The 24,684-nt window shown below is 38.4% G+C and overlaps 1 protein-coding gene across 6 annotated transcripts; it reads left to right on the top strand.

Annotated features, from left to right (window-relative positions):
- Window positions 1-1,245: 1,245 nt before the first annotated feature.
- Window positions 1,246-24,457, top strand: TIAL1 (TIA1 cytotoxic granule associated RNA binding protein like 1). Of its 6 annotated transcripts, none has more exons than XM_052798421.1 (12): window positions 1,246-1,509; window positions 8,504-8,600; window positions 11,950-12,099; window positions 12,409-12,463; window positions 12,774-12,861; window positions 14,760-14,835; window positions 18,136-18,244; window positions 18,547-18,642; window positions 18,728-18,812; window positions 19,103-19,226; window positions 19,698-19,837; window positions 20,789-24,457. In XM_052798421.1, the coding sequence occupies exons 1-12, from the start codon at window positions 1,481-1,483 to the stop codon at window positions 20,904-20,906; spliced, it is 1,167 nt and encodes a 388-aa protein (XP_052654381.1). In that variant the 5' UTR covers window positions 1,246-1,480; the 3' UTR covers window positions 20,907-24,457. The 6 variants fall into 6 exon arrangements, with proteins under 6 accessions (XP_052654381.1, XP_052654382.1, XP_052654383.1 ...); XM_052798422.1 differs by having other exon boundaries at window positions 1,247-1,509; window positions 12,001-12,099; XM_052798423.1 differs by lacking the exon at window positions 1,246-1,509 and adding an exon at window positions 4,350-5,359.
- The last annotated feature ends 227 nt before the right edge of the window (window positions 24,458-24,684 follow it).

Below are 24,684 nucleotides of genomic sequence, written 5' to 3'. Positions count from 1 at the left end.
ATTAAACCTTTTTTTTTGTAGCGAGAACAGTTTAATGACGTTAGCAAGGATTTTTATGTTGGATGTAAAAAGGAGAGCGCTTCCAGAAGAAGGGTTTCCAGAAACCATTGCTCGATGCCTCTGCTGAAATTGCTGACGAAGGATGATAATGCACAAGGCTTCTTCCTTCGAAACTTCTCTGAGACATCGTCACGGCTCCGTTGTCGTTTGTCCCGAGTCCCAGTCGCAGGCACATAGTTCTGCTCTGTGATACCACCCCTGTTCAGGGTTCAAAGCCCTAATTAACGGCGCTTTCTTCTGTGCCTACGACAGAGGTTGGTCTCACGGTCCCACATAACAGCGCCCTACAGCACTGCTTCCTACAGAACACCTCATTACGGCGTACGTGGCACGAAACGAGGCAGACGGGCGTCCTTCCCCATCGTCTCTGCTCTTGGTGAGCCCCTTGAGCATTGCGCATCTCCTACCGATCGCAGCCTCTGCAAGTGGTACGGTACTTACGCACGGCGGTATCTGAAGACGGGCAGGCCGCGTTACCGCTAGCGCGTGGGCACGGCACGTGAAACCGTGACCTCCGCTCGCCAACGCGACGCGCAGTAGTAACACGTTCCGGTAGAAACCGGGCTCCCCTCAGGCAAACAGGCGGCAACGCGATTACCAATTACCGGCTGGGCCCCCTGAGGTGTACCAGACCCCTTTTATTTTCGTCGTTTATGCACACACTACCGCCGCACTTCAGCGCAGCCTCGCTCCGTCAGGTCCCCCCTCTACCGGACAGAAACCCCCGGGGGCCCGTGGTTCGCCACGGGCTTTCCCCAGCTACTCCTGAAGGCCGGGGCCGCCGGCACCCCCGCGGGGGGACCGGGCCCTGGGCCCTGGGCCTGCCCCGCTCGGCCCCGGCGCTGGCGGGAGGCGGCGGCGCAGACGGGCGAATCTTCCCGGGCTGCTGCCGGCCAATCCGCGCCGCCCGGGCTCGCCCCCCCCACCCCCGGCACGCCCTCTGGCCCGGCGCCGCTAGGCATGCTGGGGGCTGTAGTTTCTTCCCGGCGTCGCTCCCCGCGGGCCGGCGGCGCGGTGAAGCGTCCGGCGGACTACAGCACCCAGAAGGCCGGTGGGCCCCCGCCGGCCGTCCCGCCGCCTTTTCTCCGTCAGTGCCTACGATCCCCAGCGCGCTCCGCGGCGCGGCGGCGGGGACCGGGAAGGAGAATCCGGTCCGAGAGGGAGCGGGCCCGGCGGGGCGCGGCTGCGCAGAGCGCGGCTTCCTGAGTGTCTGGTGGCGGCGGCCATTTTGTGGTGCTTCTTCCCTCTCCCGTTCGGGCTGCGGTGTCGGGACCTGGCGAGGGGGCGAGACGGAGCGGGGGGAGCCGGGGCCCTCACCCTCACCTTCCCTTCGCCTCCCTGCGCGGCGGAGCCCGCCCCCCCCCGCCCCCTCCGGCGCTGCCCCGGCGGGTGCAGCTGAGAGCGGCGCTCGCCCACCATTATGGAAGACGACGGGCAGCCCAGGACCCTGTGAGTGGGGAAGGGACCGCGGGGCCTCCGGGTGGGGAGTGAGCCCCAGCGGGCCCGGGGCGGAGGGGGGCCGGGCCGGCGGGGAGGGGGGTGTGTGTGTGTGTGGGGATGCGCTCCCGGAGGCGTGCGTGGCCGGGCCGCGGTGGGGGCGGGGAGGCGCGGGTGCGTGGAGAGGGGGGGAACGGGGCCGCGGCGGGGGGGGGGGGGTGTCCCCGTGGGTGCGGAGGGAGGCGGCGGGCGGGAGCGGAGCGGAGGGTGCTTGAGGAGAGAGCGTGTGAGGGGAGGGATGGGGAGCGGGGGTGCCGAGCTGGCCGGGGGAGCGGGTGTCGGCCGGGGAGCGGAGGGAGGGAGGGGAGAGGAGACGGGGCGGCTCGGGAGAGCGCAGGCTTGCGTCGCCCCGGTTCAGGGGGGACAACGCGGGGAGACCCGGGTGGCGGCGAGGGGACCCCCGATTTGACCAGGTCCCTATCCAGTGCCTGGGGGGGGTGTAGGCGGCGGGGGGGGGGGGGGGGGGGAAGCCCCGCTTGCCCGGCCTGCGGGCGCAAGCCTCTCCCGGGGCCGGCGCCGGGAGGAGCGGGTCGGGGTCGCCCGTCCTCGGGTCCCCTTCACGGCGGTCCCGGCGTTAGGGAAGTTCTTTGTGTTCTCCCTGCGGTGGGTGGGACGGGGAACACCGCAAAAGGAGACTCTCCGTAGCGGGCGGATAGGAGAAACTGCTTTTCCCTCCAGTGTTTCACAGTATGGCTCAGTAACAGCCTCTTGGGCCCTGGCAAAAGAAGTAACTGTATGTTGGCCGTGTCTCTCTAGGCAGTGTTTAATCAGTTGGTGGCTGTCACCTGTTTTCTGTTTATAAATTTGAGCTTTTTTGGTTGCTATTGAGTTCTTTTCAACTCTGCAGGTATGGTTTTGATGGGTTTTCTTTGTCCTACTGACTTACGTGAGGGGGGCTAGTATGTATGGTGAGGCACTCGAGAGCACGTAATTCTGTTGTTGATTGTTGTAACTAGTTCATAGATTTTCAGTTTCCAGTTGGCAAAGGATGTTACGTACTGTATGAAGAGGACAGTGTTCAGGCTGTCCGTGTAAGAAAGGCAGTCTCAACACTACAATGTTCAGGCTGCCCATATGAGAAACACAGCTCAAGACAGTGCAAATGAAATCTTTGTCTAGTCAGGTTTTGGGACAGTAGCCTTCAGAAAGGCTTTCAAAGATAATTTGGATTGAGGGCTACTTTAAAGAAACTACTGAAACAGAGTAAAATAATCTCCGAATTTTGTTTCCACTACCAAAATGATGACTTGGCATTTAAGGCTTTTCGAGGCAATTTGTGTTTTTTCTCCTTCCTACATCTGCAAAAGTTCTTTTAACTTATTTATGGTGTAGTATAAGTACTTACTTAGTCTGTGCTCCCCAAGATGCATAGTTTAAATAAGGGTATTTTACATGCCTTTTGTGTTGATGACCCAAATGGTCTGACCTGGCTTGGCCCTGATAGTGGACGTAGTTTTCAGAGTGTTGCTTTAGAATGAGAGGAGGGAAAAGAGCAAAGTTACACAGCGTTTTACTCAGTTTTGTTATCAAGGTTCCTCTCTTCCTGATTGGCTCTTTTTTTTTTTTTTTTAAATAAGTGCTATATCTAGGCTAAGTTTTAAAGTGTTCTTTTACCGCTAACAAGTTTTGGTACTACATTGGGAGTGGGTTCTTCTTACTAACGCATCAATTGATGACCTGACTTAGCCCATAGTCACTGACAAGGAAAAAATTACATTTGTACTAAGATGTCTGAAATAGCATCTCTACAGCTGCCCAAGATGTTTTATTGCACACATGTGACTGTCTAATTTGTCAAACTCATAAACAGCATATACATTCATTTCCTAGTAGTTTTGTAGGAACCACAGTCATGCAGGGTTACTTTCCTGTAATTATTTGAGGGCTTTTTTCATAAAACACAAATATTCTGCTGTAGCTTTTCTTACATCTCCCTCTTGTCCCTACTTTTATCTGAAATACCTTTAAATTCAGAATTGCAAGTTGGGTTTAGAGGTTATTGTCCTGGGTAATACTTTTCCTGTATAGCAGTTATGATCTCTCATAGAAGTAAAACTCACTGCCCCCCAAGAACAACTAATAATATTGTAAGTTGAACTCCTTTGTTTTTGTTTGTTTTTACGGCGGGGGGGGGGAAGTAAGTGGAGAACAAATTGTTTCTTTAGCTATTTGATCATGTGCATAAGCAGTTGGTTGATAGTTTAAGTGATAGTTTATGAATGTCTTTGGTATTTCATTTATTCCTTCAGGAAAGAAAAACTAAACCTGTAGGTTAGGAAGGAGTTTTCTTTTTTAACACTTGCAAGCAATTTTTTTAATTATAAACAGAAAAATCCACCTAACCACTGTTCACCTAATGTTTATGTCCATCTTAAATATCTCAGGAATAATAATTGTTTCCATTTGCAGTACTGACAGGGCTGTTCTGTTGTTTTCAGTCACGACAGGTCAGTCGTGAGCTTTTAAGAATTCAGAATATTTTCTGAGGCTTAGTATGGAAAATAGACACCACTTGCATTTTTGTTTCTCACATTTCATAACTATTAGGTCTTTATAGAAATGTGAAGAATAACATTCAATATTTTCTGCCAAAAAGTTTTCCTTACTGCTGTAAACAATTTGAAGATAACTTGAGAAGGGGGGGCCTTTTTGTAGGATTTGTCACACCCCTCGGTTCAAATGTGATATAGAAAATTCACAATGTGTAAATTTTTAGCTTGTCCTAAAATGAGTTGTGGGCTTCTGTGGGGGTTTTGTTTGTTTGTTTTTAATCGAACACTTGAAAGCTCTGTTTTCTGTGAGTACTGTCGGATTTCCTTCCTTCACAAGCTGTATCAAAGTCCTGTTTCTACTTTAAAGTGAAAACTAAACTATCAGAAACCTAATGCGTTGCAAATGTTCTTGGATGTCGCTGATAACTGGAAGAAAAGTTCCAAATTTGTATGTTCTTCTTATTAGTGGCTTTAGGAAAAACTTCAGGAACAGTCACTGAATACCTATGAGTTAAGTCACTAGCTTTGCCATGTTACATTCTTAGTGTCATGGAATTTGGATAGGGTGTGTAAGGTCAGCTGTGAACCAGGAGCTGGATTCACTTCTCTTACGCTTCCTTTCGGTTCAGTTCTCTTATGGAGGAATATTGTCTGCTTAGTGGAGTCTACAGAGTGGACTTCTCTTGGTATCGTTTTATTTCCATTAGCTCGCTGGCGCTAGGCAGAGATGCTACTAGAATTTCTATGGACTTGTCACCAATTCAATTACCTTATTGCTTATCGTAGTTTCTTCATTTAAATATGGAATCTGCCATTTCTTGCACGTTGTCTGTGTGAGTGTGAAAACATATTTACTATCTTTCCTCCAAATAGTATGTAGGGGAGTTTTGTGGACCTAAAAGTAGTGGCTGTAAATGTCCCTTTCTTCCCTACCTGTCTAGGATACAATAAAAAATGGGTTACCTTCACAAAGAGGATTTTTCTGTTCAAGCCAAAGACTTTAATTCTAAAACTCATTACTTGCTGATATGTGCTTCTTTTATTCTTTAGATAATTCTACAAGATCTCTGAATTTCAAATACAGTTTGTTATTCTTTGTGTTGTCAGCAGCATTCAAAAGTGTAATATTTAAATTTATATCAGGAGTGATATATATATGGTTTGGGTTTTTTTTGTGTGTGTGTGCTTATTAATTGGTATTTAAGTGCTTCAAACTTGCAGAAGGGAACAAACACTATTGCCTGTATGCAAAAAGCCACAACTTTTGCTGCCCTGTCACATTAACCAAGACAACAGCCTATAAAAGTATAGTAAGTGCTTCTTCTCTGTTGGGTTTTATAATTTTTTAAAAGTTTTAATAATATATCCTCTAGAATGTATCTAAACAAGAAGATTGAAATACCATGCAATAGCATGTTAAAAGCCATGTTTTCTTTAGGTGTAGTTCTGCTTATTTTGGCTTCATAAAGTAGAATAGAAAATACTGTGTTATATCATGTATAAATTCAGCTGGAAAGGGGAAAACTGGGTGAGCCAATAGGCTGGCCATGTGTGGCAGGTGATTAGCATCAGCTGAGGAAAGTTCTGTGTTTCCAGAAAGGTAAGGTTTCTGTTCTTACTACGTTGAATGTATTTCTTTCCTTAGTTATATAGTATTCAAACGTTGTACACGGATGATGTTTGCTTGTCTGGTGTTTTTAAGTCATCTTTAACTGTACTGAAGGAGGTAATGTTACTGCAACCAACTTTACTTAAAGATGTGAAAGTAACCATCAAGTTGTATTTTTTAGTGTATTGTTTCAAAGCTGTAGAGGTTTGTATTCCTGTATTTTACATGCAGTTCAAGAGATTTGGGTCTCTGTGGGTGTTGTCCTTGTTACATGAACTTTTTATTGTGAAGTATTCTTAGCGTGTGTATTACTCAAGTTTCAGTGTGTTAGCAACTTGTGAAAGGTATTAATGCCTTCTGACTCTGGTAATATTAAAACATCAAGGCAGTATTTATCAGATACATTTAGAGAATTAATGGACCATTAGGACTTTATGTTCCATTTGAATCTAGCAGTCACGTGGTCCAGAATTACACTGCTGATTTTTATGAAGAGGCAACCTGTTTCATAGCTAAAGTTAATGATACAACATTCTCACTCACAACTATCTTGATGAAGACATAGTGGTATTCGAAAACCACCTAGTGTCTCTTCTAGCAGTTAGTGTGATTTATCTTAACCTTAATTGAATAGACTTTTAAGGAATGGCTTTTCCTGGCTTTTTTTTTTTTGTCAGATGAAGAGGAATTCTTCAGATTGCTTTTCAGAGTTGTTGCGTTTCCAAAATACATATTAATATTATGCAGAAAAGGCTGAGATTTTGTTTTTCTATAGTGTTAATTGTACTCCTTACTGTATCTGATTTTGCAGTAGCAATAATGTTAGTAGGACTTCACTGTATTTAATTTCATGTCAGTGCTACTGTACAGGTGCTTATATCAGTATGCTGTTAAGGCATGGTGTTAACTTACACTGTTCTACAACACAAAGGAAACAAGTACTAGTAATAAGTTCACAGCAGTATTGACACTTTATGTGGGAATTCCTACTGGTAACTATATTTTCCATCTGATTTTAGTAGTATCTGCAAAAGTTAATATTTCCATTTAAAACTATTAGTGATTTACAATTAGTGATTTATTAATCTTGGTGAATGGTTAGCAAAAATTTAGTTAAGGTTTCAGAAGGAAGGTATGGATAAATATTTAACTGCTAAATTTTCGGAATAGTGAATTGAGAAGTCAATGAGATGGGCAATTTGTCCTGTAATGGGTCTTGCAGAATTCTGTAGTTTTTAACTTTACTGAAATGCTTCAACAGTACAGGCTGCAAGTGTAGCTTCTATTAATGACTTCTATTAATTCATACATATTTAGTCAGAAAGTAAGGAGTACATGAAAGCTTTTAATGGATGTTTCTGTATTCAGGTGATGTGATATATAAGAAACTCACTCTGGATCTTGTGTAGCATTGAAGTCCTGGCTGAGAAAGTGCAGAACTGTTTCATAGTTGCTGAAAGAATAACAACATAAACAAAAATCTGTTGATATCATCGTGTGGTGTTCAGATGAAAACAAATAGTGTCCATTTTAATTTTGCTGAAGCTAGATGAAAATCCTGTTGTTAAACACAAATTGCTTTTCAAAATTTTTAAAGGGATGCCCATTAAGCAAAAGAAGTGTGTGCACTTAAATTGCTGTACTCAAAAGAATTTGGCTTGTGCATAGACTAAGAAATGCTGGTTCACATTTATGTTCACTGAAGTGTATTAACAGCTCAGACTGACTTTAGCTTTCTGTGTTATGACATTCTATAATAGATCAGAGTAAAATGAATAAAATGTATATTGTTTCAACAGCTGAATCACAAAAGTTCTGCTCGTGTTACTGGTTGCATTTGAATACTTTGTCTTGACAGGCTTACTTGTAAAGATAATGAATGTCCCTGTGCTGATGACTTTTGAGTTCTGTTGCTGTGACAAGCCTTTCTTTTAACTGATTGCTTTGTTTACAGTTTGATTACAAATTAGTTTTTTTTTTTTTAAGAATACAGTTCTGCATGCATGGCTCTCTTGGCCATCTCTGTGACCTGGTTTTACTTTTTATGAGTGTAAAATGTAGCAGAGTATCTAGAAGTAGTTCTAAAACTTGGCTATTGGATTTCTGGCTATCTGGGTAAATCTAGGACTCTATCTGATAGGTATTTCAAAACTTGGAATTATTTCTAAGATTTTATAAATAAAAAAAAATCAGGAAGTATGGGTGATATTAAAATAACACTGCCAAAATTTGGGGGAGTTTTACAGAGGTGGTAGCTGTTGAGATAGATGCTGTGTGGAGCATTCCTATGGCATAATGCTGCATAAATTGCCTATTGGTGAGCGGGCTGGTTTTCCAAATGTTGAGGAAAACAGAAGAATTGAGTTGGTTGCTTGCAAGGCAGCACAGTTTATGTCTGATAGCTACTACTGAACTAATAGGGGTTAGATGTAGGTTTATACCTGAATTCAGGAGTAGTCTGGGTTAGATGCTCAGTGGGAAGTGAAAATTAAAGCATCTTTGCCCACTTGGTTGCTTGTTCTGCCCAACATTCTTGAGCAATGTTCTTCCTGCGTTTGACATTTCTCTGCCAAAGAAATGATTGGCACTAGATATCTGTGTCCAGTACTGTGTCTGAATCAAGCTTCATGTTCTCAGCTCTGTGGCCAACTTTATAATTTAGAAACCACATGAATGCTGCATTAAAACTATATCATGAAATAATTTGTTAATACTGTCTTTAAGATACCTGGGATATTTAAAGGGAGATTTTTCATAATCAAATTTAAGATTTTAAAATCTTAATTACATTTGAAAAGATGAAAATTTCTGGTTTAAAATGTTGGTTTCTTGTTTCCCTGTGTAGCTATGTAGGAAACCTCTCCAGAGATGTGACTGAAGTTCTTATACTTCAGTTATTCAGCCAGATTGGACCATGCAAAAGCTGTAAAATGATAACAGAGGTAAGGCCTTCCACATCTGGGGTTAGCAAATATAATGTAACTTAGGATAAAGTTGTGCAAAATAAATGGAGTTGAGGGCTTCTTTTGACATTACTGGTAGTGGGGGTTTTTGGGTTGATTATGTTTGGCTTTTTGCAGAAGACACCTGTTGTTGTGTACAGTCCTGTACTTTTGCCTGTGGCCCTGACATACCTTTTACCAGCTGATCATGAGATTGCACTTCATTTAAAAGATTGTTACCCCCTCTTTTCAGAACCACCTTGTTCTGATGATCAGAAACCTTCTTTCAAGAGTTATTCATGGCTATCTTGTACATTTTTCACTTTTTCACATTTTTCACATAAGCCTCTGTAATTCTTTTCCCTCTCGAATAAATGCTTCTTTGCTATGAATGAAAAGTAAAAAAATCCTTCAAAATAAGTTTTACTCTTCCTGAGCCTCTTCTGTGCCAGTGCGAATAGCTCGTCTGCACCTGTCTGTTCTTAAATTATTTTTTTCTTGAAAAAAAGTGACAAAATTTCCATAATATTCCAGATAAGGTCTTTTGTACAAAGTGTTGGTAAGTATTAATACTTCTTCTCTCCATTGTAAATACTCTGATACATTTAGGGTTGGTAGCCATTTCTGTGATCTCGTTGAGACATCCTAGTCAACTTTTTGCTCCCTAATATTTTTCCTTCCTTCTGCATTTATAACTGCTAAACTTTGAGCAGGCAGGGGCTAATTGGAATTTTTGCTAGGTTTAATCTTCAGTTCTTCAACTCTGGCTTTCAGTACGATCTTCCTACTTTTTAGTACTACTTATGCTTCATACTAGTAATTACAGATTTCCTGAGTACAGTCACATTTTTTTTGTCAGGATTGTTAATGAAAGTATTAAAAGGCAAGTCTTGCGACCAGACTTCTTTAGGAACACTAGTAGTAACTCCTCTGTGGTTGTCTTTTCCTTTCAAGGTGACACACTGCTTTTTTGGTTTTTAGCTGCCTATTATCCACCTGATGCTTGTTTAATCACTCTCATCTTTGTCTTAACTAATGATTTCCCATGTGGCACTGTATTAAAACTTTTTAGTGAAGATAAGAGCTCTACTGTGTTTTCTATAAGTTCATTGGAGAAAGATAACTAAACAGGAGGATAACAGAGTGTAGTTCTGAGTTTTTCTCTGAAGAAACAGTTTTGATCGTCATATGCCCTTCAGAAATAAGGTACTGCTGCTCCAACCTTCAGCTGTTCAAGAGATGTTAGTATCAGTCTGATTTCTTGAGAACCAGATGAGAAATTCCAACACTCATTTTACCTTGAGTTAGGCTTTGTGGTTTTAAGATTTTTACATAACCATAGAAACAACAAGTGAGACACCTTTATGAAATAAGTAGATAAACAAAAAGCTACTTGCAGCTATATTCAGTCATACGGAGGTGAATGCACTGGGCTGACCTTAGCACCTGTCACCAAGCAGTCAGCAAGTGCAGGTTGGATTCTAGACTGGAACTGGCCTGCAGCTACAGCGCTTTTAACTGTCAAAGTACCTGTCCATACTGTCCATCTGTCCTGATCAATTGTAAACTTTTCATAGGCACCGAGTTGCATTTAAGTGGTTCTTACCTGTCCATTGTTACTACCGTTATTGGTCAAGTTTATACCTGAATGTTTTCAAAACTTTTATGATTTCCCCCCCCCCCAACCCCCTCTTTAGCCAGGCGTATCAACTGTTTGCTCACTCTTTTTCATTTGTAAAATGTGTGATGTGAACATGTCAAGTGTTTAGCTATTTCAAGTGTTTTTGGGGGGGGGTATATGATACTCGGGGGATGGTGTGACTAGCATTTACAGGTGTCTTGAATACCTAAAGATCTGGGCACCTGCAAAAGAGGCTCTTCGCATGTTCAGACAAGTTCTTAGTGCTAAAGACGACCTCCCCACAATCTAAAAGTAAAATTGCACTTCAGTTGAAGCATAAACTGCACTAAATCTGCTAAGACCTTAAATGAGTTTCCCAAATCTTGTTTTCATTGCAGCAGGAAAGTACTATGGGAAGAGGGGTGAATTAAGGCTTATCGTTTTGGGGCATTGGGGGTGAATGCTTTTAGAGCACTTCATGGCTGTTGTGACTTAAACTCTTGTTTTATGATCTCAGGTTTATTTTCTCGTCTGTTCATTTTGCATCAGTTAGAGACACCTAGTACTGACATTATTTAGAAGGATGCCTTCATACTACTTGATCATTTTAGGTATTTCAAGGCCTTGTGATCAGTTCAGCTATTAGATCTTAATAGCCTCCCTTGTTCAGGTGTAGACAGAATTCTATTTGAAGATGTACAACCCAGTTTTACGGGGCAGAATTAGAATTTCTTTGTTCATATAAGTGTGTATGAATTTTCAGAAGTTAAATAGTAAAACTGGTAAAGGCCTACTCTTAACTTGCGTTAGAGCTATGCTCTACCTGATGCTGGGGGAGGTTGATATGCAAGAAAGCAGTTTCTTTCCATGCTAGACTGTTCCCTGTCCATGCAAGAAATAATTTGTTGAATATTAAGTGTTTATCATCTTACATACATGCAGAGTAGTTAATGTAGTTTTGGTGTAAGGCTCTAGTTTTTGTACTCATTACATCTTTTAGGCAGATTAAATCCAATGTTAAAGTTGCATTCTAATCATCATTTCCACGTGATCAACTTTTCTGAAGACTTTTACATTCTTTGCACTTAATACTCTGGTACATTTAATACTTCAGTGAGCTTTGTCAGTATTTTTAAAGGTTATTTGATAGGCCATCCTAAAAAACCGGTTTATGCCCAAGATTTAACAGAGTAACAATCAATTGATTATCTTTTTCCCCTCAGTCAGACTATTTTGAGTCCTTTTAAAGGGATATTTTGCAGTTGGTGGGTATAACATTTTTCACTTGAGACTGAGAATATGCAACTTTTAGGTAGCTGTCCGCTAGTGAGTTTCAGGCAAATAAAAGGAAGGACTTAAGTAGGAGGAGAGAGAAAATTGGCGAAAATGTATCTGGGGAACAAACATTTTGAGCTTTGAGTGTATATATATGAGGCAGAAGACCATTTTTGTTCTTCTCTCCATTCTTCCCCTTTTTTCCCCCCCTTCCATCCAGTCTGCAGATCACTTTTCTGGTAGTTGAATTATTTTTAGTTTAGTAAACCTAAAGTCCTGAGCCCTCATACAAGGTAAACTATACTTCAGAAATTGCTAGACCTTTAATAAAAAGTCCATCTTCATAATTCTTGCATTTAAGTGTAATGTCAAAGGCTATTTCATAAATCTAATGCAAATCATTCTTAAAGTTTCTAGCTATAAGTAATATATTTTCCTGGATTTTCTTCTCAGCAACCCGATAGCAGAAGGGTCAACTCTTCTGTTGGATTTTCTGTTTTGCAGCATACAAGCAATGACCCTTATTGCTTTGTGGAATTTTATGAACACAGAGATGCAGCTGCTGCATTAGCTGCTATGAATGGGAGAAAAATTTTGGGAAAGGTAAGTTGCTTACATTGTAATCTTAGATTTAAGGAATATAGGTTTGTGTAAAAATATTAATAAAACCGTGGGGCATTTGTTTTGTTGAAGATGTTTACCAAGGTTACGTACTGTTAGAATAATATTTTCAAAATACTGATTTAAAAAAAGAAATGTTTAAGAAACGTATCGTTTGTGACATTCTAATTATGACAGCATTTTATATTGAATGATGATTTGTAAACATTGACAGTTGTAACCCACCCTTGAATGAACTTATAAAACGTAAGACTTTTGTGAATTTATACTAAATCTTATACTTATTTTCAGGAGGTCAAAGTAAACTGGGCAACAACACCAAGTAGCCAGAAAAAAGATACATCCAGTAAGTAAAGTAATGCCACAGTATCACTTCTACACAAATACCTCACAACGTGGTAATAATTTGTCATAAATGCATTTAAACATAACTTTTCTCCTTCCCATCTTGTGTTTAATAGAATTTTGCAAACTAATTCTTCTGTTTCTGCTTTACAACTGGGGAAACTGGAGTGGACAGATTAAATTGCTGCTGCTCATCAAATGGAATCCTGGGTGTTCCTGGTTCCCAGTGCTGTGTGCAGAGCATCACTTTCTCAGGAGTTGAAATTTTAGATAGCAGTTAAATATTTGATTAGTAAATTATTTATTTTCAGATCACTTCCATGTGTTCGTTGGGGATTTAAGTCCAGAAATAACAACAGAAGACATCAAGTCAGCATTTGCTCCTTTTGGTAAAATATCGTAAGTATCGTAATAAACATTTCCAATATTAGTTAGAAAATATGACAGTGAAAATTTGTTTCTGAGTTGAAATGTTATTTCTTATCTTTTTGGATAATTTTTCTGATGTTAATTTTGTCATGTTGGGTGGGCAGTAAAGGGGGGTTGTTGTTTCATCTCAGTATCTATCATGATTGTAAATACAGTAATGTAATTGTGCTCTGGTTTTGCTGAAAGCAATGTGCTTTTAACCTAATTTATATGCTAATGTACTTCAACTTTTTATTAAAATTTAATTACTGTTCCTAAGTGTGACTTTTTGTTGTTCAGAATGTGTACAGAGTAGTGACTTGACAACTGGTATATGTTGCATCCTCAGTGTATTTTTTGTGCATTCATACTGCGTTTCATAGGCAGTATAGAAAACTGGGCAATTAGAATATAATTTTATGAAGCAGCTAGTTGAATAACTTGTGAACGTTTTGAAAAAAGCTAATACTTATGAGAATGAAATCTACTTTTTTGGATGATAACAGGGGATGAATTAAGATTGTAATATTTAAATGAAAGAATGGTGGATTTGTAACATGTGCACGTTTCTGCCAGTTAAGAGAATGTTTCTTTAAACTTCTCATAGATAATTCACGTGATACTAAAGCACCTGGTATTTTAATTGAACATATTTAAAATTATAAGAATCCTTGTGAGTGCTAAAGTATGTATGTCCTTAAGAGTACTGCTAAAAAAAGTCTGTTAATCTTCTATCAGTTTATATAAATCTTTCAAAGTTGCACATGAACGTTTTTGTACTACTTTACAGGAATATATTTCTAAGAACAAAATTCTTATTTTTCTCTTGTTCTGTACGCATATTTTTAAATGAATCATAAATCTTATTTCTTACCTCTGCTATTTTGTTTACTTTGCTTTTTGTCTCTTAATGTGGTAAGTAGTACTGTTTTCAATTTAAAAAGAATAATTCAGGTTTCTGTTTCTCAATCTATTATTTATACCTGAGACCTGCAGTTTTTCTAAAGTCCAAGTCACAATTAAAAGTAATAGCATTCTGGTTATTTTGCAGAATTGCTCATAAGAATGGACAGGATCTTGAAGGCTAACTGCAAGGAACTGTGCACACTGGAACTCAGTTGTAGATTTTTTCTCATTTCTATTTATTCTTATTATACATTATTTATATATACATATTTTAGTATTTACATTTTAACATTCTATATTCAGTGCAGTTCTATATTTCCAATCATTTTAACTTACTCACTAAAATTTCTGTGTAAATTTGTTGTTTTCGTACTGGTGTGCTTAGCATTGTTGTTAGTTTTATTCTCCTTTCTTAAATTTCTGAAAATGTCAATTTTTCAAAATTTACAGCTACCCAAACTCCAAAATGATGGTAGAGAATTGACCAAGAAAAATAAAGAAATCTGTTAACAGGCCATGTATGCCTTTTAATTCCTATTTTTTCCTCTTTTTCGATTTTTTAATATTTCATATATTTTGTATCACTAGGCAGAAGACATTTAACTATTTAGAAAATGCATGGTAAATTAGATAGAATTGTTACAGTAATTTATAGAACAGTAAACCTTAGAGGACCCTAGCCAATAGAATATTAGAAAAGGAAACTTTGTTTCTCTTATACTTCAAATTTGAACATTCTAGTTTTAGCCAGTATAGGTTATGTGGATAGGTTGCATGTTTATTACATGTTATTTTTTTTGTCCTACTGCTTTTTTCTAACAGGTAAAGAAGCAATAGGGAGAGTTCAGGAATGACTGTAGTTTTAGGGCTAACTGAATTTATAAGAAAAAATTATGCTCACAATACAGTGTGTGTGGTTCCTTTTAGTTTTTATTTTGCAGGTTATTAATATTACCCTCATATAGCTGTGCTTCTTTTCACAGGGATGCACGGGTAGTTAAAGATATGGCAACTGGAAAGTCAAAAGGCTATGGTTTTGTATCTTTTTATAACAAACTGGTGAGTAATCACAATGTAGATTTAAAATAATTGCCTGTTTTCTACTTCTAGTTTTGCGCCTCTGTTTATATATTCACTAGGTATCAGACTTACCCAGGGGAAATAAATTTGCGTGTATGGGACAAACATACTTTAGTCAAAAACTTCCATTATTTATGGTTAAGGGTTGAAACAATTCAGATGACAGCGATGCTATGAGAACGTTGCGAAAAAAGATTCGAGGACATTGTGAAACAAGATTCCTGAATGTAGAAAGCTTGTTCGGGTGTGTTAGGGTAGTTCAGCTTAGTCTGTGGAACCATCCCTCCTACAGTGAGTTGGGCGCCTGGTCCGATCAGTAGCGCTTTAGGTCTCTTAGCTGAGGCACTGTGCCAGGTCCGGTGCGGCTCCCTCAGTTAAGGTAGGAGCCCCTGGAAAACGACATCCCGGAGCCCTCCGTCCTAAGGAGCGCAGTGCCACGCTGCGCAGCGGGGCCTGGTGTTTGCCAGGTTTAGGTTCGTGCCAAAGCTCAGTCTTTCTGGGGACCTAATGCAACCAAGTGTGTCATACGCTGAAGTATGGCTGGATTTATTTGCTTGAGCTCTGCATCTCAGGAGAGCTCTTGGTTGGTCCTTTGCTTGAGTTGTTAGACTGTTTTGAAATCTAAGATGGTTCTTTGTATTGAGTAATTAATTTACAGCTAAGAGGTGATTCTGTACTTCTAAAGCATTTTGCTTACGCATATTGTAAAACTGAAGGTTGTTCTTGGTTTTGCGTTGGATGGTGTTATGTAATGGATAATGTTATGCATGCTTAGGAAAAAATGCTTCCGACAAGTGACTAGTACCCTTTTCTGATACAGATATTAAAGATGTTATTTGTAGAATTTAATCAGTATAGTACTGGTAAAAATAGTGCTATGCCCTACCATTTATAGCGATACAACTGACTCCACAAATAATTCTTGGTAATTTGGAAGTTAAATAAATGCTTGACAGAGTTAAGAAATTTGTGAAAATTATTTGGAAATTTGAGCTGTACGTGTTTAGAGGTATGTTTGGGACAACATGTCAAAACTGTGTAAACTGGTTTCCTTACATATTTTGCATAGGAGAAACACACACAGTTAAGGATTTTAGGCATATAAGGCTGTTTGTGTAGTCAGAAGTCCTACCTGTCAAGACTCTTCTTCTATCTTCTGTAAGTTATCTGAAGCTGAATCTTGATCGGAAGAAAAAGTTGGAATTTCTTTTCTTCAGATTTGCAAATGCCCTAAGATACTACAAATTGAATGCCTTGATTTAGTGTATTTTTCCATTTCATTTATTTTGTGTTGCAGCTGAAATAGACAAGAGGAATAGATGTCTTATTTCTTTGTACCCTTCTTCCCTTATCATATGGTTGTGTTTGGTTTCTGTGACCATAGGGGAAATGTTGTAACAGTCACATGGAATGCAAGTTACTGGATTCTTTTAAGACTGAGGCACAAAAACTCCGATTTAAAATCTGTATTCACTCTGCAAAATTAATGGATGAATTCTAAATGTAATACTAAAACATACTTCTAAAATTTATGTTCTTATTGCGGTTCATTCAAACAGCAGCTGCACCTATAGGGTTATGGCACAACCATCCTGAGCTGGCAGTTTAAGGCCTGTTTTTCAGAATTTACTGTCATCCTGCTAGATTTGGGGAAGTGGGATATGTTCCCGGACTTTAGGTACTCCAGTCTGAGGTCTTAATGCACACCACAGTTTTAAAAAAATCAAACTCCTACATTGACCTGGAACAGTTACAGCACAGGCTACATTCCATTTTTGTCGTAGCTGTGATCCTCAAGACTGGCAGCAAGATTCATGAGAGCTTTTTTCATTTCCCAGTCAGTTTGTAACTTACTATGTTTTAGGAGTGAGGGTGCTTGAATAGTTTTGTTTTTGTTTTTGTTTTTTTTTTTTTAAATTCTGGTGGCTTGTTTTTGTTTTTTAGGTTTTTTTCTCATTGCTGATATCTCATAATTTCTCTTTTGTATTTATGTATTGTCTTCAAAATGATCACACTGTGTAATTAAAACTTAGGAAGATCGAGGTCCTGAGTGATTTGAGTTTGAGATGAACCTGTTACAGCTGGAAGCCTTCAGTGTGAGGCAGGACAATGCTAGCCACCCACCTTCAACTTGTCCATATGTCCTCTTTGTTCTTTGTGCTTGGTGTTTTCTTTCTTAAGCTTTGTGCCCTTGGAAAAGCATTTCAAACCCATGTACTATTTGCTCTGCCTCTCTTCTTTCAAAGCCATTGGGGAAAAAATTGCTTCTTCCAAGTGTTAGCAAACTTGTCCCTTGCTTACTAGATGTTTCTGCTTACAATGTGAACTTAAAGATTGTCTTCTAATTCATGCTCCAGATAAGAAGTTAAGCCACGTGGGCCATGGACTCTTTTGTGTGTGTGTGCGTTCATACAATGACTTCAATATTTAGAGAACTTACAAAGCAGTCTATGCTCAGACATACATTGCATGCCTCCAGAGGGCAGAAGAGAGGATGGGATGGGGATGGGGGTTGGTGCAAGTAATGAATAAAAGGAAACTTGTGTGCTCAATCTATTTGTATCTCAGCATTACAGTTTCTTGGTAACTACCATTCAGCCTTCCCAGAATTGTAGATTTTTCTACCTGAACTTGGCCTATTATGTTGAGTGCATATTAAGATTCTGAAAAAACACATTTAGATCTTATTACACATTGTCTTTTGGAAACATGTAGTGCATGGTATAACCGTTACTGGGGTTACATCGGAGAAATTTTTCAGTGAGGTATTTTGATTAAACAGTCTTTCCTGATTTTTCATCTGTTACTATTATATATACTTTTGTGTATTGTATTTTTAATACAGTCAATTGGCAAAATAATTTGATACATTTTTTTTTATAGTTAAGATTATAGTTGTTTTATTTCAGAAATTGCTTCTGGCATCTATCTGTATGACTTTTGTACTTTTTTGAGCAGCCTTCAAATATTCTGTTACAGATGTTTTTTGTGTAAAGGTAGTATGTGTATGATTGTAGTTGGCTTCTAACCGGTGTGTGAAAAATGGGGGTGGGAGGAAGTTTTCACCAAATCACTTGTGAGGGCCTTCTCTGTAACCGATTGGCTTCATGTTACTTCATTTTTGGCTGCTTGCTGTGGTTGTTCAGAATTTCGTAATCTTTTTAGTAGTGTTACTGGTTTTGTCAACAGAATTAGCTGACAACCAAGTCTTTCTTAGAAGTAAACTTGTACATGCTTCTTGTTTTGATGTGTTTATAATCTTTATTTTAATCTCTTTAGGATGCAGAAAATGCTATTGTACACATGGGAGGCCAGTGGTTGGGAGGCCGTCAGATCAGAACTAACTGGGCAACACGGAAACCACCAGCCCCCAAAAGTACACAAGAAAGTAAGACCTTCATGTGATGCTATGTTGTGTTTGTTCTCTTGCACATCGCTGTTCAATGGAGGAATAAAACATAATGTTGCCAAAATCATGGCACTTAATTACATATCTACCTTGACTTCCAGATCTTAAAGAATAGGGGTTTTTGGTATATTATATGAATGTAGTGGTGGCGCTACTGGTCTATCATAAAATATTGAATGTGTTTGTTAAATGTATAATTCATACTTGTGTACAAGGTAAGTATCTGGGACTCTGTGGTTGCTGTTAGCCTACTGCTTAAAAACAGCCTTCTCTCTTTATAGATAACACGAAACAATTGAGGTTTGAAGATGTAGTAAATCAGTCAAGTCCAAAAAATTGTACTGTATACTGTGGAGGAATTGCCTCAGGGCTAACAGGTAGGATTTGTTTTATTATTTTTTTATTATTGAAGCTTTTTGGACACGAAGATGGTTACTAAATCAAAAACATTATATGTTGTAGATCAACTTATGAGACAGACTTTTTCACCATTTGGACAGATTATGGAAATAAGGGTGTTTCCGGAAAAAGGTTACTCATTTGTCAGGTATGGACAGAGAAAAATAAAATCTGTGATTTTGTTCATGTAGTGATGTTTCATCTTTCTGTAATTTACTTGATTGAACTTCTGCTGATACATTAAAAGCTGTCACCATATGTTCATAGAAAAATTTGGAACTTTTAAAAGTGGCCACCAATCTTTTTACCTGAGAAGATGAATATCTGTGAAAGCAGATCTTTTTCTCTGGATTTCCTGTATGTATGGAGTCACTGTTTTTTAACACTCAAGTGAAAGTACTATAAAGCATAACATTAGTTTGTTTTTACATTCTTTAGATTTTCAACCCATGAAAGTGCAGCACATGCTATTGTTTCAGTTAATGGAACCACAATTGAAGGACATGTTGTTAAGTGTTATTGGGGTAAAGAATCCCCTGACATGACTAAAAACTTCCAACAGGTAACTTTAACCTTTTCATTGTATTACAAAAGCAATTGTGTATGTACCTGTAATGCCTTCCCAGTTACAATAGCTAAATTTTGTGTTAGACTTCTTATGAAATTCCATGTTCTGTCTCAGTTATGTTCCAGTTGTTCCTCAAATTGGGCTAGTGATTTTGATGGAGTATCTGTTACTGTCTTCTGGATATGATTCAAGATAGGGAGAAACTTTGAGGTAATTCTGATTCTTGCTAGTTCACTAACTGCAGACTAGGTGACTATCCAACCAAATATTCTTTGGTATTTAAAATACACTCAAATACTTTTTTCAGTACAAGGATCTAATTAAGTCACAGTGATGTCTTGTTTCTGATCTCATTATTACTTGTTTCAGCCCTGTGATTGATATAGCCAAAAAATTTGCCTTCAGCACAAAAGGAACATGATCCATCTCTAGAACCTGAAGTACTATGAATTATTCTCTCCTTAGGTGGATTACAGTCAATGGGGGCAATGGAGCCAAGTATATGGAAATCCACAACAGTACGGGCAATATATGGCTAATGGGTGGCAAGTACCATCATATGGAATGTATGGCCAAGCATGGAATCAACAGGGTTTTGGAGTAGAGTGAGTAATTGTATTTAATTTTTTAGAATATTCCAAGAATGTTATATCTGAGTTTCAGGCTCATTTGGTTCAAGGATTGCACAAGGTTTCAAGCCTTAGGTGGACTCCTACATGATTAAAGCTTATGTTTAATGATTACCATGGACCAAATAATGGGGTGAGTCACTCTGACTTGTACTCAATCACGCATTTTATGTGTATGGGTGTTTTGAGAGTCAAGGCACAAAGACGACTCCTTTGGTGAAGTTTTGGATGGTGGTCTTGTCTGATATCTAAAAATTTTCTGGATTCCAAATTGAGGTGGTGAATGCTGGAGAGTCTGAGCCAGGGAGCCCAGGTATTTGCCTGAAGCATTCATAACCCTGGAGAGAAGAAGCTACATATTGACACTTTAACTTGTGCCATTTCAGAATTTGGGTGAGCTTTTAATACTTGATCTCTTGAAGACGGAAGTCTTCACAACAACTTTTTGTTTTAACATACTTTTAAAATAACTTCTTTGTTTACATAATTCTTCATTATCTCTTGCAATTAAACATATTAAGCCCTGATAAACCGATCACTGGTATTCATGCCAATTAGGTCTTGGAAATTTTTTGCATTTCTGCATCCTTGATGTTGACTTAGAGCCACCTGCATATGTATGTGCCTTTGGAGGCAGTTGTCCTGTGCAGCTAGTACCCAAGGTTTGTGGGGCTGTTCTTAAAAACCTTATGATATTTTCAAGGATCACATGTTGTAGCACTTTACCTGAATTACTCATTAAAGAGAAGAAGAAGAAGAAATTGTTCTATTTTGGTATGAATAGTAGTGTAGGAAGTATGTTGTTCTCTTTTTTTTTTTTTTTTTTTTTGTCTGTTGTCTTGTAAATAACTTGACTAGCTTGCATGATTATTTTTCTTTTCTTTTCTTTTTTTTTTTCTTTTTTTAACCATCTTGTTTCTTTTTAAGCCAATCTCCATCTGCTGCCTGGATGGGTGGATTTGGTGCTCAACCTGCCCAGGGACAAGGTGCTCCTGTAATACCTAACCAAGCTGGATATGGTATGGCAAGCTACCAAACACAGTGAGCTGGGACTCTGTTTAAAAGTGTGTATTTCATGATAGGCTGCAGTTTCCAGTGACATTCTGAAGACTGGAATGTAGACAATGAAAAAAGAAAATATTTATTTTAAAAATGGAAATGTTTGGAACCTTTAGCACAGCTTTGCTTTGGTGAAGGACACAAATGTCTTCTAGTTCTGCCTTTTAAAGTTTTTGTTCATGATGGATATGGACATGTTTTTCTTTGTGTACAAAAATTAAATAAAGTCAATAAAGACAATTCTGACTACAAATTTTGATATAGTAGGAGAAATGGCTAATGAATTTGATCTTTAGGTTACCATTCCATTTTTTTTTGTTCTGTCTTCAGTGTTTTATATCACTGTGCTTTTTAAGAGAAATGACGTTGAAAAACAGCAAGTTGCTTTTAGTTGAACACCCATCCTGAAATAAACTGTGGACCAATCATTACAACCTGCTAGACAGTATTGATTTTTCAAGAAACCTATAGGCATAGCTCAGAAAGTATATGTAGGTCTTGGAATAATTTTTTAAAAAAATATTTAATTTTTCTACATGCTTAAAGAAAACAGTCTGATACAAAGAATAGTTCAGTCTAAAATGAAAAACAGTACTGTCTGAGTAATTTCACATAACTTTTACTGTCCACATTCAGGCACACATTAAAACTTTTCAGAGCTGGTTTGCTTAAGACTGTAGTAATTTTGCATTTAATTTTGAGAAGTAAAAACGTTTTTGCAAGTATGTTGTTTGTATTCAAATCAGACAGTCATACTTGTGCTTTTACATAAAGTTTGAAGGCTACACATTGTAAATATTTCATAATTACAGTGTTTCAAAAGCATGCTCAAACATAGAAGTAGCAATGTAATTATTCAAAGTAATACTTAATATACTCTACTGCTTTAAATGCAGTAGATTGACAAGAATGTGCAAGACTGACATTTCCAAAGTTGGCTATTATGTAAAGTTACATAAAGAACTATAACAAAGAGCCTTAATTTTAATTTCATAAATCTTTAATGCATCACCTTTTTGTCATTAGAAATACGAATTTTTTGCTTTACATTATTTGGTATGTAAATACCTTGGTTAACAACCTTGTAAACCTATTTCAAGGTTATTATAAGTTGTATAGTATCTTGAGTGTTTTGAAAAATCTTGATGTTTTTTAAGTCTAGAAATATTTTGCCCAAGAATTTTTTAACAAGATTGTTAAAAACATCTTATTTTAGAGAATATTCAATGTGCCATTTGGTAAATGGAGATGCAGTTGAAACAGTACACTGAGTTGTGACTTATTTTTAATTAAAGTTTTTGTCTTTATGGGTGGTTTGCATGTGATGAACCTGTACAGAGGCTGGGTTGTTTGTGTACTGAGTGTGTAAATGGATAAATCATGAAGATGTTTAAATGGTATACTTGGGTTATTTCTGAATTATTTTATGGATACATTGATATAAACTGCCTCAATAAATTTGAAGTTGAAAATGAATGTAAGTTAGATACAAGTACTGTGTCTTACCTGTGACAGCTAGGGGGTGCAAATGTTTCAGCTGTATACTGAAATACACTGAGGCAGGCACAATTTAAAAAAAAAAAAAAAAAGTAGGATTTGCAGTGATAGTTCAGTGAAGCAAACTTGCATTTTAAAAGAAACAGAATGTTTGATTTTAGAGATGATAGTTCTAAATGAGTGTCTGAAAAGCTGCGTATTTTATCTTTTCTGTTTCTTACCATGCAGGTGTTGCAAGTTAGAATAGATTTTGAAATGGAAACTTGCAGTTTTGTTAAACCCAGCCAGGTTGTGCAAATAACTACACTTAATGCTGTAGCAAATCACATGAGGTTTTTTTCCTCCTCTTCTACTTGACATGCTAAGTAGTATCTTGACTTTTAGATCAGGTTGAAAGTGAGATATACTAGAAGAGCAATTTAGTCAGTTGGCTCAACTGTACCCAGAGACACTTGTAACTCTGGGCATCTAATGCATGCAATAATGACTGAAGTTAGTGTGGAACCGTAAGTGCTTGTGATGACAGAATTGGCCCTTTATCTCTGTTTCTCCTTTATGGTATACATAGTGTTTTTCCGCTCAAGTTAGGAATCTTGTCTACAGGACTTTTGTTTTTCTATAAATTTTGTATATATGTGTATATCTACGCGAGGATCGGCCTATACATTGTAGTTTGGAAAAAAAAAATCACAAGTAAGTCTGCATTTTTGTTACGCTTACCCGGTTTAAAAAAAAAATCATGAGTCAGTAGATACGTGAATTGCAAGTTACTTCAAGATTTCTTAGACTTCACTTGAAATCTGGGGTTTCTACATAATTCTACGTGTTTGACATATGACTATGTTCTGGATGCATGCTGGTATGTAAGCAGTATGTTCTTTAGGCGCTACTGAAGATTTAGATGATGCAAGTACATTACCACATAAATGCCCATATAAATGGGTGTAAGATTAAGGCAGTGATCTTTAGGTCTCAAGGTGTAGGTCACCTCAAATCTGATTATTTAATATGCCTGCTGGAGAGCTGGGCCATACCTGACCTGTATTTCAGGATGAAAGATAGGATATACTTTCTCATTTAAGTCTTTTGTTATTGATTTTTATACAGCTTTTCTTTAATGGTGATATTTCTTCGCAGACTGCTCAAGATATGGGAGTCTCCAGTGTCCTTTAATGTTTCTGTAGCACTGCGAGGAGGAGTTGTAATTTGGATTGCTTTCTACTCGGTAGCGTTCATAAATGCATCACTGACAATTTTTTGGCACCAAAGAGCCTCTTGCACCATACTGCTTTTATGAGTGACTGTTACACTGTTGTAATTTCTCTAACTATAGAAATCAACCACTACCTAACCCCTTACCACTAGGATTTGGATTTCAAAAGTATTGATTTATCATGGCTTAAGTTGATGCGTGCAACCTGAAGCAAGGTTGTAATCTGCATTTGCAGAAAATGTTCAATAAAAGTGAAACGTGATAAAGGGCTTATCCTGTATTGTCATCTGTCAAAACATTGTCCCTCTTTGCTGTAAAACTGACAACAGGCATACAAGGCTGGACTTGTAAACTATGCATTTTCAATCATGTAAAAGATGTTTTATTTAAAATTTTTCATACAAAACCATTTTGTATTTTGCAGAGTTGCAGTAGTAAGGCTGTAAATCTAAGGTTACATGTAGCTTTTCATCAGTCCTGCCTCCTTGTGTATATTTTTAAACAGTTTTCAGACGTACTCTTGCTGCAGAACCTTCTTCCTTACTAAGATAACTTCATGAGACAGCTATTCACTGTATCAGAACCATTTCCTTCATTTCACTCACCAAAAAAGTCTCACAGTGAATAAGACTTAGTTTTGCAGAAAATTAGTGATTTGTTTTTCTTGTGTTTGTACACAAGGAAGCAGACTTAAACTGTATGGACATGATTAGTGTCTGATACTTCGTAATTATCTGACTGTTTTTGAACAAGGGCACAAGTCTTTGTTTTAATCACGTGGAACTGTTTCCTGGTCAGCAATAAAAGATTTTGTTGCACTGTTCTTACATTGCAAGGTACAGGCAGTCTTTATTCAGTATACTTCAAAAAAAGTGGATGGGGGTTTGTAATGAGCTGCCTTGTTCCAACTTGAATCTTCATAAATAGATACAGTTTGGGATCTGGATTGCTGCTGTAATAGCAAAAGGAAGTTGTTCTTTTGAAACTGAGTGAAAATTTATTTGTTCTGATCGTATGTGGTGCCTGTTCATTGTTGGTAGATTTAAGGATCTCA

Source organism: Harpia harpyja, chromosome 10, assembly GCF_026419915.1.
Source record: "Harpia harpyja isolate bHarHar1 chromosome 10, bHarHar1 primary haplotype, whole genome shotgun sequence".
Classification (NCBI taxonomy): Eukaryota; Metazoa; Chordata; class Aves; order Accipitriformes; family Accipitridae; genus Harpia; species Harpia harpyja.
This window is presented reverse-complemented; position numbering and strand designations above follow the sequence as displayed.